General features: G+C 44.2%; 1 protein-coding gene across 3 annotated transcripts; it reads left to right on the forward strand.

Annotated features, from left to right (window-relative positions):
• Positions 1 to 1997: 1997 nt before the first annotated feature.
• On the forward strand, positions 1998 to 8204 carry NXT2 (nuclear transport factor 2 like export factor 2). 3 transcript variants are annotated; one of them, XM_035007044.1, is made up of 4 exons: positions 1998 to 2351; positions 3353 to 3439; positions 4994 to 5138; positions 6021 to 8204. In XM_035007044.1, the coding sequence occupies exons 1-4, from the start codon at positions 2337 to 2339 to the stop codon at positions 6200 to 6202; spliced, it is 429 nt and encodes a 142-aa protein (XP_034862935.1). In that variant the 5' UTR covers positions 1998 to 2336; the 3' UTR covers positions 6203 to 8204. The 3 variants fall into 3 exon arrangements, with proteins under 3 accessions (XP_034862935.1, XP_034862946.1, XP_034862956.1); XM_035007055.1 differs by lacking the exon at positions 1998 to 2351 and adding an exon at positions 2596 to 2764; XM_035007065.1 differs by lacking the exon at positions 1998 to 2351 and adding an exon at positions 2780 to 2877.
• The last annotated feature ends 5607 nt before the right edge of the window (positions 8205 to 13811 follow it).

Here is a 13811-nt window from a genome sequence, read left to right on the forward strand (position 1 = left end):
GAAGGGGGAGGGGGAGAGGGCAGGGGAGCAGAAGGCGGAGGGAGAGGGGAGGGGAAGGGAGTGGAATGGAAGGGAGAGAGGGGAGGGGAAAGGGGGGAGGGAAGTAGAAGGAAGGGGGAGGGGAGGGGAAGGGAGCAGAGTGGGAGAGGGTGGAGGGGAGGGGAAGGAAGCAGAGTGGGAGGGAGGGGGAGGGGAGGGGGAAGCGGGGGGAAGGGAGCAGAAAGGAAGGGGAGGGGAGAGCGGAGAGGAGGGGAGGGGAGCAGAAGGGAGGGGGAGAGAGCACAGAGAAAGGGAGGGGGGAGGGAAGAGGGGGTGGGGAGCAGAAGGGAAGGGGGAGAAGGGGAAGGGAGCAGAAGGGAAGGGGGAGAAGGGGAGGGGAAGGGAGTGGAAGGGAGACGGGGGGAGGGGAGGAGAGCAGAAGGGAGGGGGGAGAAGGGAGGGGGAGCAGAGCAGAGCAGAAGGGATGGGGGAAGGGAGGGGAGGGAAGTGGCAGGGAGGGGGGAGAAGAAGGGGGGATGGGGAAAGGAGGGGTGGGGAGGGGGAGAGGAGAGGATCGGAGGAGAGGGGAGGTAGGGAAGAGAGAAGTTGCTTAAAAAAATGAGCAGAATTGAGCAAGTTACTTGGAATTCCTCTGTAGTTCATTAATATTTTGTTTATTGTCTAGCACTCCCATTACACTGTGAACTTTACGAGGATATGAATCATGTCTATTTTATTTACCACTCTATATCCAGAACCTTGCATAATGTGGTAGTCCATACTAAGAGTTCATTATTTTTTGAATGAACAAATGAATTAGGTGATGGGGGGGCTAAAAATAAAGATTCCAAGAATTCGAGCATAGATAACTGAAAGGATACAGAAGATTGGACATGCAGAAGAAATGAGTTTCAATTCTGGACTCTATGAGTTTGAGAAGACTGTAGCGCATTCTGGTGTTCATATATAGCAAAATTCCATATGCGGAACTGGAGGTGGGGGGTGCTGGAGATGTGTATGAAGATTCATTAGCATACGGGTAGCAGTTGAAGTCACGTGGGAGGAGGGATGTTTTAAATTAGAGACAGCCCCCGGAAGTGACGCCAGTAAGAGGGGCGCAAAGGAAGGAAGCGGATAGGTTTGCAGTTGAGGGTGGTCTGAACGGCGGCGGAGAGCTAGGGGGGCAAAATACCGCTGAAGTATGAGAAAGTTCAGGAGAGACTCCTCTCATGGCAGAGACTCAGGAAGACACCATCGAAGAAGGGACTATGCTGATGAGGAGCCACATACCAGTCATTCGCGGTAAGACTATAGAGATGGCTAATTGATTTGACCACCCAGAATGTGTTGGTGCCTTTGAGGTGAACGGTTATTAAAGGATGCTAGAGAGTGAAATCAGGTTGGAGTGGTAGTTAAATCGCTTGGGCTTGAACCCTAACTAGTTTGTGACCCTGAACAGGTTACTTAATCACATTTTGCCTTAGCTGTAAACTGGAGATGATTATCTAATAGTATTATTGAAGTAATAAGTGAATATGGATTGAAATGCTTAGAAAAAGTACTTTGCTCGTGGTCACCACGCAATAAAATTTTAGCTGTTGTTAGAGTAGGTTGGAGAGAGTGGTGAATGGTAATGTATACTAATCTTCATTTGAAGTCTGAGACAAAAACCGCATGTGCATGCTAGAATGAAGGAACTTGATAAGCCTTTACTTATGAATAGCAGATAACCAAATCTGTGATTTGTGAATAATTTTAGGAATGCTACTGAGACCGTTGGGATTCAGTTCAGTGAGGCTAGATTCTTCCAGAATGTTCCAGAACTTTAAACCGTTCTCCACCAGTCATGCGCAGTGTGGTTGCATACTTCGCCAAACTCCACCCCTTTTTCCAATAGGCTACAGATCTAGTAGGGCTTTCCTCGCGTCTCTCATTGGTCTTCGGCTAGCCTTGGCCCCGCCTCCTGGAGCAAAGAAGCCCCCCTATTGGGCCGTTTGGATCTTTGCTTGTCCCGTGTCCCTGGGAAAATGGATACTTTTGGTTAGAGTATCTAGTTTATGAAAGCCGAGGATTTTTTTCTTCCCAACGCAGTAGATAAATAGCTAACAAACGAACACAGGAGGCAGATGGGAGGGTATGGTCGGAACTGAAAGGAAGTGTACTTAAGGTTGGAACATCGGGGTGCTTTTAACAACGGACCGAGCTACTTCCGGGAGAGAATGGGCGGGTAGAGAATTCGGCGTTTGGCGGGTTTAGCTGTCTTCCTAAACATCTGGTCCTGCAGCAGGCAAGGGCGCCCGACACGTGAGGAGGTAGTGACGCCGCCACTGCCAGAAAAGGCTGCTTCGGGCTCGCTCATGGCCACGTCTGTGGTGAGTGCCGGGGCCGCGGCAGGGTGCCGGGGCGCCGCGGCTCGGGCGGCTGAGGGGAGGGGCGCTGAGGCGGGCTGGCTGGTGGTCACGTGGTCCAGTGGCGAATCAGGGCCGGGCCCGCTGGGCTCCGGGGGCGGGACTCGCTCTCTGTAGCCCCTCTTGGTCCGTAGCCCACCTATCCCCCCACCGCCACCCCAGCTCCCGGCGTCTGTGCAGTCGCTTTCGGATGCTGGAAAGGACCCCGAGATGGGAACTGGCGAGAGGCGGGAATGTTGGCTTCTGTTTATGGCTTGCGATCTTTTATTTTATTCTCCCTTATTTCCCTCTACAAATAACTTTCGGTCACCTGACAGAAATGAAACGGATTCTTAATTCAAATAATAGGCTGGGTTCAGTGAATGGCCGGGGAAAAGGTACTTATTAATCATTCGGCAGGAGAAAACCCCAACAGCATTTCTCGTCTCCGGTTCTGCAATTCTTTGCAAACGCCGGTGAATTTTTTACGTAATGTGAGCAAGTTTCCCAAGTATGTAGTTTTTCAAGTATTTCATTGGCCTTTATTTCGTAGTCTTATTATAATTTTCCCCACGGAGCAACTCCTTGTCATAACTTCTGATTCAGCGCTCCATCCCCCGCCTTTTTAAAGGTTCAGACCACATCATTTTTTTTAAGGTGAATGTTTTGTAAAATATTGGAAGCCTACAGTACTTACAGCACCAGTTACCAAGCAAAGATTATCAACTCCCATTTGAAATGAGAAAAAATTCACTGAAGAGGGATGAGTGTGTCCCAAATACACGTACTTTAAAATGGGGGAAAAATGTAAAAACTGGAAACTCCTGAGCCCTGAACTTTATAATGTCCAAATTTATATAGAAGAATATGGACTGTGTATGGAGCTACAAAGTGATTGAAATAAATGCTCAGTTTTTGTTGGTGGGTTTGTGTTTGTTAGGAGTTGGAGGGGTGGGTAATGTACACGTCTAAATTTTTTCTCGTAGGATTTTAAGACTCATGTAGATCAGGCATGTAGAGCTGCTGAGGAATTTGTCAATATTTACTATGAGACAATGGACAAAAGAAGACGGGTGAGTGTTATAGACTCTACTACTCTTTGTTAAGTACCAGGGGTTTTTGGGTTTTTTGTTTTGTTTTGTTTCATTTTTTTCTTAGCCAGCCCTTCATCCGACTTGCGTAAGTGATCATTGTGGACTTGTTCTTTAAAAGTGCATTGTTTAGAGAAGGATGGGTATGATATTATGGAAGTGCGAGCTCTGGGATCCTGTCTCAGCTTTGCATTTACCTAGTTCTGTGACCTTGGGCAAATTGCTAACCTCTCTTAACCTCATTTTATTTATAGGGTGGTAAATGGCAAGTAACTTACTGCACTTTGACATGCGGCTTGACATATGTTTACTTAAATATGTTACCTTTTTTAATCCCATCATTCAGCCAGTATGCTTAAAAAAAGCATTAGTGCTAGTGAAGGAGTCTGACATTATAGGGAACGTTCCTTGATTTGCTCATTTAATTTCCTATATTAGTAATTTCTGATTAAAGCTCACAGCTGTAGTTAGCACTCACAAATAGGATCCACATGGCTTGGATACTTTTAGTTTTCAACAGAGCAAGTTCTCTTGTCATCAGCTTTTTTGTTGTGATTTATCCCTGAGTCATATCTTCTAAGTAATGGTTTCAGTATGTGCTGGAGTCTTGCCTAGGTCCCTTATCGGCATAGGACTGCTTTAGAGAGCTTTCTTTATGCTGCAGGTACAGAAGTTAATCTCACAAAATTTCTATTTTCTATTTCTAAATTTTTATTTTTTTTTTTAAGGCAGAAGATAAAAGAAATTTCTGGTACTGATGTTTGACAAGGGACCTGACAATGGATGTTTGTTGTGTCTTGCTGCTTTCAAAATAAAAGTAGCAAAAAAAAAAAAAAAAAAGGCAACATAGTTTTATTACCAGAGTCAAGATAAGGGGCTGGTCTTTTCATCCAAGTGAAATTTTAGGATTAAGCAAATAACCTGTCCTGTGACATACTAACTCCTGTGCCTAAGGGGTTAACTGTTGAATTCTGCCTTATGTGGGGCCTTAACTTACATGACTTAGCAAAGACTCTGCACTAGCAAGTACTTGTGATTCTTTTGAACAAAATACCGTGTTTGAGGAGTAGTAAAAGAAATTCTTCCTAACACATACGACATGAAATGGTTCAAACATTCGATGATTCGCGTGTACATAAGCACTAGAGTTGGAGTGTCCGGGTAGGACCCGATTGACAACTTTAATTCTCAGAATTAAAAACTGGAGGGAGACTAAACCTGGTTTGGGGCTGCATGTGCATGAAACTCATAATCATTTAATTCATTTTAACAAACAGAAAGTAAAACTTCAAAACCCTCTTCCACTTTGGATGCAAAGTGTTCTTGTGGCTGAAGTAAAATCATCTCTGTTAAAGCCAAGATTATGAGGCAGACCTTCCTTGCTCACATTATCTTCCAGCGGGAGGGTCAAGGAGATGGAGGTGGAACTATGGAAGTGTTTATATGCCACCTGTAACCCTTTGATCCATTTCTGTAAAATGCTTCCCCAGAAACAAAAATCTTTACCTTTTTTTTTTCTTTTTTTTCCTCTTTAAGGCACTAACCAGGCTGTATCTGGACAAGGCCACTTTAATATGGAATGGAAATGTTGTTACAGGGCTGGAAGCCCTAACTAATTTTTTTGAGATGTTGCCTTCTAGTGAGTTCCAGGTCAATATGTTAGATTGCCAACCAGTGCATGGTAAGATCACATTCTTTCAACTTCTTTTGTTTTCCTTTAGTGAGCACTGAGCTTGACCACCAAAAGCAACAAGCAACTTGTAGCGATAGAAATAATTACTTTTTGGAACAAGTTAAAAATGAAAAATTCAGTCAGATCAAAGTTTTGGTGTTCTTTTAGATGCGTCTAATTCCAGAGGACCACTAGTAGGTTTTGTTGGATAATATGATTATGGTTTATTAAAAATGAGTGAGAAATTGAGGTTCAATGTGCTTTTGGTTGATGGGAGAGGACTAATTATCTATTGTCCCTGAAGAAACAGCTGCCTTTTGTGCCTTGAAATGTTTCCAGAGAAAAATTAGAACAATTTCTGGTTAATGTTACTATCTTACAACCTCCTAAAATTTCACAGAAGAAACTTATTCTGTTATGGGGAAAAAATGATTTGGCAAGAAAGAATTTGATTCAAGGTAGATTGATGCGATATGTAAGATTGACCTCTAGGTGGGGTCCTAAGCGTCAGAAGTAGTAGTTTAGGGTGATTTTTTTCCCTCTTTCATAGTTTTTGAAAAGAACAATAACTTAAGGCAGAGTAAGAAAAAGCACTTTTAGAAGCCCAATGAAGTATTAATAAATACAGAAACCAAATGGTCCTGTGTTAGATATAAGCTCTTCATTTTGAAACTTTAGAGTCCCCAAACTCCTTCTGGACTGAAAATAATTTTAATATGCTTTGGAATGATAATTCAGTTTTCTGCCTTTGGGTACGCATGCTCAAGGTAAAGAAAGTTTATGAAACTTGTGTGTGTGTGTTAAGTTAGAAGCAATGTCGTTTAAGCCTGAAAATCTGCTTCTTTAGAGATAGAAACTGTGACCTCTTCTCTTTTTTTTATGTGGGTAAAGAGCAAGCTACTCAGGCCCAGACCACAGTTCTTGTTGTGACCAGTGGAACTGTGAAGTTTGATGGAAACAAACAGCACTACTTCAACCAGAACTTCCTGCTGACTGCCCAGTCGACTCCTAACAACACCGTGTGGAAGATCGCAAGTGATTGCTTCCGTTTCCAAGATTGGGCTAGTAGTTAAAAGGGGGCAGAAGTCCATTCTTGTTTGGTCCATTAGTTCCAGCAACATAAATTTATGTGAAGTAGTTCATTTTATTGTGGAAGCACTATAAACTGATATGTGCTGAAACTCTGTTTTCTTTAATACTTTTTTATTCCTAGCAGCACCTTTTCTAGCGGCTGCCCGTTTGGATTGTTGCCCTTAAGAGCTTTAATGCTAGTTTTTTACATGCCTTATATACATTTCACTAATGACATTCTTGTGGTAATATTGTACACATGGTCTCTGTATTAACATACGCACTGTGAGCCCAGCCTATTGCAAAAATGAAACCCCTTTCTAATACTATCTATGGGATATCAGCACAACATAACTCTCTGGGAGGAAGTGGAGTTTTTTTTGTTGTTGTAGCTTAATTTTTTAGTAAGACACATCCCTATTTTCAGTAAATGCTGGTAATGAAGTTTTAATATAAGGCTTATCCAAATCAGTTCAGTGAAAACATTACTAATTTAGGTTTGCATAGCCGCTCTGACACATTAGCATGTAGAGATGTTCAGTAGTCTTTTTTCGCGTTAAGTAATTGTTTCATGTAGGCATGTTTCTTATGGAGTGAATTAATCTACTAAAAAGTTCCGAGTTAATACTTGAGTATTAGATATACTCAGTGGTTTAAAAGCAAAACTACTTAAGATTTTTCTTGGCAGCTCCAAGTTTATAACTTTAGGTAACGGATGGTAGTGGCAGTAATAGCTTTAATGGGAGAATGGGGAGTGAGAAATGGAGAGGATCCAAGGTGGGCCAAAAGTTAAGGAGGGTGGCCAAATGGTAAATTTTTGGTACTTGTTTTCTACCTCCTAAAAATGTAGCCTATTTTTAGGATTTAAGTCATAAATTATCCTTGCCAAATGGTCCTGAGTATCACTTTGGTTCAAAGAATGCTTTTGAAAGGTTTTTCCCGTGCAGCTCATACTTTTCACCAATCTACGTCTCAAATTTATTCAAAAACTTCTGGGGGTAAGATGTCAGTAATAATGCTGACCCTGCAGGGTCTGACAGGAAAGTGGGAAACAAAGCCATTGCTATCTCTTCGGGACACCCTTAGCTTCTAAGTCTTCCATGTGAACTTCAGGCCAAAAGTCTCCTATGTATTACCCATCCCCCAAAGTTAAGTGATTTGTTCTCTGTGTTTTACACTGTCAACTGCATTTTCTTTCTTTCTTTTTTTTTCTTATTTGAACTTAAAATTATTTAATTTGATGATTCGTTCTTCTGTTGAGCAAATAGAACTGTTTTAAAGCATGTTCCTGTCATGTGGCTAGCTCGTGGTCTTTTTAAAGAGAAAATAGGGGACAGCAGATTTTCATAAGCTCCTAGGCTTCAAAGGAACAACTTGATTCCTGTTCCATCTCAAAATCTAAAGGGAAAAAGCTAGCTTTGGTTTTTGTTAAACTTTAAATTTTTCTCCATTCTTGTGTTTATTGTTTCAGTGTTTTTAAGATAAATGTGCCAGCTTCATTTCTCCATCGCACCTCAAAATTATGGTTTCTCATCACTTATTCTGAAAACCAGCAATTCATTTACTCTTGCCCCAAACGACACATTTTACTTCTGATGTGTTAACAGAATAGAATTAAATATGGGAGAATGGGGTGGAACCGAAATGTAGCCCTCACTCTCTTGTAGTACTGATCAAAACTTCCACGTTCTAGTCTACTCCAAGCGAGCTCATTCCAACTTTGGATTGGCCGTCGAATCCTACACCTTGAGCAGCAACAGGCAGTACCCGAACACTGGCCTTTCCCTTGTAGAGAACGGTCTCAAGTAAAAGCTGCACATAACTAGCAATAACTGAATTGAGCGGTTATATTGTATGTTTTAAGACTTCTATATACATTGCTTTTTCCAAACTCTGTAGAACTTTTAAATGGCTGGAACTACTCTTGTATGGACTAAGACTGTATTTTTGACATGATATTTTTGTAACTTGAAAAAAAATAAAATTTGCCTTGTGACAAGTTTTCTCAAGCTTGTTTTAAGGTCTTCTGATTTTTTTTTTTTTTTTTAAGGCTCGAGGTAGTTTCTTTACAAGAGGAAGTTTTTCAAATTAAAAAACACACACATTAGAATGTTGAAAACAGTGGTTGACAACCTGGATTTTTGTCTTTTCTCTAGCCCACCTTGTTCTTTTCCTATCAAATATTCACACTTGTGAGATCACCTGTTTGAGGGAGCAGTGAGGTTTCCAGTGAGATACTGGAAATTTTAACCTTGAGAAACTTTAGCCAAAATGCTGGATTCAGCAGGCAGTTAAGCCAAAAGACAGCTGGTTTCCAGAAAGAAGGGTCCCATTTATTTCAGTTCTACCTTAAAAATATGTCACCAGGCACTTGGAGAGGAGTGAGAAGAGGCAACAGCCCTTGAAACCAACTACCCTTTTCCATCTCTTCACAGATGCACTTATTTTTCACAATTTAATATCCCTGAAATTGGCATGGATCCTAAATTGATGCCAAATCATAGTTGAATTGGCTTTTCCCCCCTTTCCTCAGTAGTACCAAAAATACTGGGGAGCCACACAATCAGTGGCATCTTAGATGAGATTGATGAAGTACAGTAATGAGTTACCTAGATAAGAATGGTTAGGAGTCTACTTAGGTCTAAATTTGTAGGTGTAGTGGAAGGCAAAGGCTATAAGCCTAGGAGGCTCGTCAACTCAAGATTCAAGTTCTGTCCAGGTATTTGTATGACTAGCTTTGTATGGCTGGAAGAGCCATGGACCTTATTTAAACATGCATGAGCCTTGGTGAACTGGAGTCTTAATGTGTGCCTGGTTTTTGGAAATTACCCAGTAATATACGATGTGTCTAAAAGATAATCCCGGTGAGGTTAAATGGTACATGTGGTGTTTGGAAAAGGAGCAAGCAGTCCAAAAAAGGCAAGAAGATATCATGAGATCTCTTATTCTGGAATATTGCTGGATTGACTTGCTTGAAACTAGTGAGGCAGGAAATTCAGTAGAAGGGGACTTCACTTGCTAATTTGTATTATTTAATACAGGGTATAGAAAGGATACGCATGGTATAAAGGATAAAGATCTATCTAGGGGGAAACGGTAGGGCATAGTTGGCTTTTGGATTTAACAGTTGGCTCCATACAATGAAAATATTTCTTCAAAACACCTGGCTACAAAACTGCTGTATTCTATTAATAAACATTTGCCCTTCTTTGCCAAATGCAGCTTTCTGTACAAAAGAGTTCTCAGTGACCCTGTGTGGGCTATGTAAGTCAGTCTGTCTTCCTAGAGAAGCACTAAAAAGAGGAAACATATTGTTGGAATAACATATCCAATGAAGGGTCTTAGGATACAGCCTGCATCTCAGATTGAGGTGTATGATCTTCTAGATCAGTGGCTTTCAAAGGCTTTGCTCTAACATATAATAAGTATGAAATACCACAATCCAGCACACAGATGCATGCATGTGACAAACGAAATGTTATGTCCAAAATAAACCTCATGCGTACTACTTGCAAGTTGTTTCTGGTACTTTCTATCTCATTGTACTACTTTTTTTTTTTTGAAAATTCTGATCACAGCCTGCTGTATAGATTTTTCCAACTTCTTAATGGACTGTAGCAGCAGTTTGGAAAACAAAAAGGAACAAGCCTGTAATTTTCAGTATCACTTTCTAGTGGGGGGGTGGGGTCGGGCAGCTTCCGAAAAGTGGTGCTATGTGTCAGCCATGTCACCGTGACTGAGAACTGATCAAAAACTTCCTCCTCTCGTATTTGCGTGCCATATTTGCAGAAAGCCATGAAAGGCAGCACTGTTTTCCTCCCATTCCTTATCTTGCACCCAAAGTTCAGAGCTAAGAAAGCAGCCGTTTAGTCTCCCGGCAGAATCCGAGAGGCCTGTATGGCAATGAAGGCTGGAAACGGGGAGGAGGTGCCCGATTTCAGGTGTCCAAGAAGAGCATTAAGAAGGCATTCTGGCAGAAACCCTCTGATGAACATGGTCTAATACTGCATAAACTGTATTTTGGTCTATTTTAAGTCAATCCTGTGTGTGCATTTTTTCCCTTTCCTCGTGGACATTCCAGACATGGCGCACCAGCCATGTTTAACATATGTTTAACATAGGCTGTGGTGGTCTCAATGGAGTCAGTCCTGGTCCCAGACCCAAAGGAGACCTGTATTCTAAGGCTGATTTTGTGACCTTTGGTGATTCGCTTACTCTGGGCTTCTCTGGCTTCGGCTGTGGAATGGAGACTTGCCCGGTCTGGCCCACCAGGTGGTTGTGAGGCTCGAATAAGACAACAGATGTGAGAACAGTGCACAAGACTAATGGCTAGATGTCTTTGGCTTGGCCATTGGCTTTGGCCTCTCCCCAGATTCTGGTTCTTTGAGGGTAAAATCAGGTGACAAGAGACTGCCGTCCACGACCACAACTTGTCACTGCCTGTGCGAGACTTCAGCTCCACAACGAGGCTCAGATTAGAGCAATACAGAGAGAGAGGACTGTTCTACTCTACAAAAGAGATGTAGGCCCTTCAAGGGAAGCAAGAATAGCAATCCGCAAATGTCTTTCTGAGAGGTCTTTCTGTCATGGGAAGAAAAAAAAAATGGCCTGGAACATTACCGATTCCAGATCTCTTCCACAAGGGCAGGAAATCGGGGAGAGGAGTCTGCAAGGCGAGTGGTCGGCGTCACCAGCCCCGCTGGAGCCCTGAACCTCCTGAGCTGGGCAACATGCACTTTATTCCCCTATCCTTTTGTACTGTTCCTGAAAGAGCCTCTGGGGCTGATTCCTCTAATAAGCTTATTTGTCTGTCTGTGGCACCCCGGATTCCCAGTGGTCTGGGCCCCACTTCAGAGGCTAATAATTCATTGGCTTTGGATGCTGCTGGAGAGAGAGAAAAGGCAAGCCTGGGAGAAGGGACCAGAAGCGAAATTAGCTGGCAGGGGTGGGGGTGGGGGCAATTGGGGAAATGTTGCTTTCCAAACAACTGGAAAGAAAAGGGGAGGAAGTGGGAGAGAGAAACCAGAAAATAGAGGCTCCCTTGGACAGAGGATTTATAATCACTCTGGGAGGGAAGGCGTGGTGGTTAAGGAAGCCCTTCCACCTTATAATAAGAACGGCAGCTAAAAACATAAATACACTCACACATCTCTCAGAGACCAGTGGCAAAACTAGGAACTGGGAGCCTCCTACATCTGTGCCCCTTCCTCCCATCTTTCTGGGGCCCTACTTTGTTTTGCTTCCAAAGGTCCCCACAGTTGCAGACTCTATAGACTATCCTGCCCTCTCCTCAAATCCCCCTTCCCATCACATCTGGATCTCCTGTGTCCTAAGAGTCATCCCCTCGGGCCCCGCCGTCCGTTTTCAAGTTCAGTTTGTTAACTCATAAGCTCACTATGGAAGTGATTGGCTTCTGTGTCTTGGGATTGTTGCACTTTGTCTGGAAGCAGCTGGAACAATACTAGAACTTAAAGACGTGGCTGCTAATCTTGGCCCTTTGGACATGTTTTGTGTGTGAGCGATGGGAGGAGTTTGGTGCCTCTCAAACTCTACCTTGCAGAAGGCCGACTTCTACATACTATTTATTGTCAGCTATCAATGAGCCCAGCATATAACTTCCCAAATATCTTACCGATGATGCATTCTTTTGGCTTCTCTTATTGTGAGAAACGTCTTTTATTCCCCTGCGGCTCTCACCTAGTTAGTGGCCTGAGAACACTCCCAAACCCCGTTTCTGCCCCCCATGCTGCTCATTACTGCAGAGCCCCTTTGGCAGCAGCCTGGGAAAACTCGAGAACTTAGTGTCTGTCGGTGCGAGCTAATGTGAGCAATGCTGAGCACCTCGCGTGCATTATTATCTCGTTTGGCCTTGGGAAATTGGTGCTCTTGGCATGACCATTTTGAAAATTCGGCAATTGAGGCTCCGAGAGAGAGTCACTTGTCCAAGGCTACCCAGTGGCAGAAGCAAGATCCAAAGGCAGGCCGGTATGATTCTTAACCATTATGATAGAATTACAGGCACTTCACGAATGGTAGTGAATCCGGGAACGGCTGTGTCCTCCGTTCTTAGAGCCAAGCCTGCGGGAGATTTAGCCGCCCCCCATGTCCCCTGTGTGTATATATATGAGCCCACACAGCGTCTGTCTTTGTGGGCATCTTACTCCCTTCCTCCCTGGCTGGAAGGCTCCTAGAGCTGAGGGTCAACATGGAGAAGCGTATTCAGTACATCAGTCACAAGTGAGGGTGGGTCTGGGGCTCCTGTCTGGAGGGAAAAATACAATAGCGCAGGGCAGGAACCACCCTCACCCTGGTCCTTGTAAGGCAGGGAGTCCCCCCCCCCCCCCCCCCCCGGAGTTGCAAACCCCATCTTGGGAGTGTCACCAGGTGATAACTTGCATTAGTGCTGATCTGCTGTGGTGCAGCCATGCTGGGCATTTTCTTGGTGCTTAGAGATGGTTAAAGGTTGTGGCAACTTAGGGACACTGTTCAATTCACCCTTCTGGAAAGAACTGAACCTTTCAGCTGCGAGGACAGCCGACAGTCCCCAGCTGCAGTGCCTGCAGGATGGGCTGCAGCATCTGAGCTGAGGCCATGCTCTTTTGGGGCAGCCTCTAGCCAGTGACTGAACACAGGAAGGATGCTAAAGTTTGGCCATTTCGGTCCCTTGCGGGTCTTCTCTAAAGGGCTCTCTTTGCTCTGTAGCTGTCTCCTGGCTTGGCCACAACTTTCAGATCCATTATCAACTCCCTGCCCAACTCTGCTTCTGCCCTTCTGTCCTCTCACGAGTACTGGATATATATCAATGTCTGGAGACTTCCCTGCCCAATCCTGCTTCTTCCCTCTCTGTCCTTCGCAGGTGCCCACCCCCAATCAACCATTCGCTCCTAACTCCATCCCAGTATCTACTTACTAGAGAATCCAAACTGACCCAGGGGGTCTCTGCTGCCCGTCCTTTGCTGAACCAAAGCACTGATCAATATTGAGAGTGAGTGTCTGGTGGCTTCTCAGGCAGGTACCCTAGTAGCCTGCTTGACCATGGCCACGGAACCTTCCATGGGCAAGGAGGAAAAAAAAAAAAAGAGAGAGAGAGACAAGGACTCATTGCAAAGCCGCATACACAGGCTATGGGAGAGGCTTCCCAGCTACTTGGGCAGAAGGTTGGAGTCCTGGCTGACTGCATTTGGCCCTCCAAGGATTGGAGTCGAAGAGGGGATGGAGAGACACTTAGGCTGTCCAGGGCTGGCAAGCAGGGGCAAAAGATGGAGGAAGGGGAAGGGAATGCTGGGGAATGGGAGTATGGCCCAGATAGCACTGTTAGTATTCACCAAGGGACCCCAGCATCCTGGCATCTCAGCATCCTGGCAGCAAAATCTGCACTTAACCCGTACTTTCCAAACACAAACTGGCCTGCCATAGATTTCTGTACGCCCTGACCTTCTGTCCCATCCCACCTCCCACTCTTGCCTTGTGTGTCCTCGCACAATTGTCCCAGAACAGAGATTCTGGACCTGGCCTGGGGTCCACAGACCTCCTGGAGCTTCAGGAGGGAAGTCTGGGATCTCCCGAGGAAATGAGTATATTTATCTAGAGCAGAGGCTATAGCCTTCACCA

Source organism: Mirounga leonina, unplaced genomic scaffold, assembly GCF_011800145.1.
Source record: "Mirounga leonina isolate KUSES-001 unplaced genomic scaffold, KU_Mleo_1.0 Mir_101664, whole genome shotgun sequence".
NCBI classification, from domain to species: domain Eukaryota; kingdom Metazoa; phylum Chordata; class Mammalia; order Carnivora; family Phocidae; genus Mirounga; species Mirounga leonina.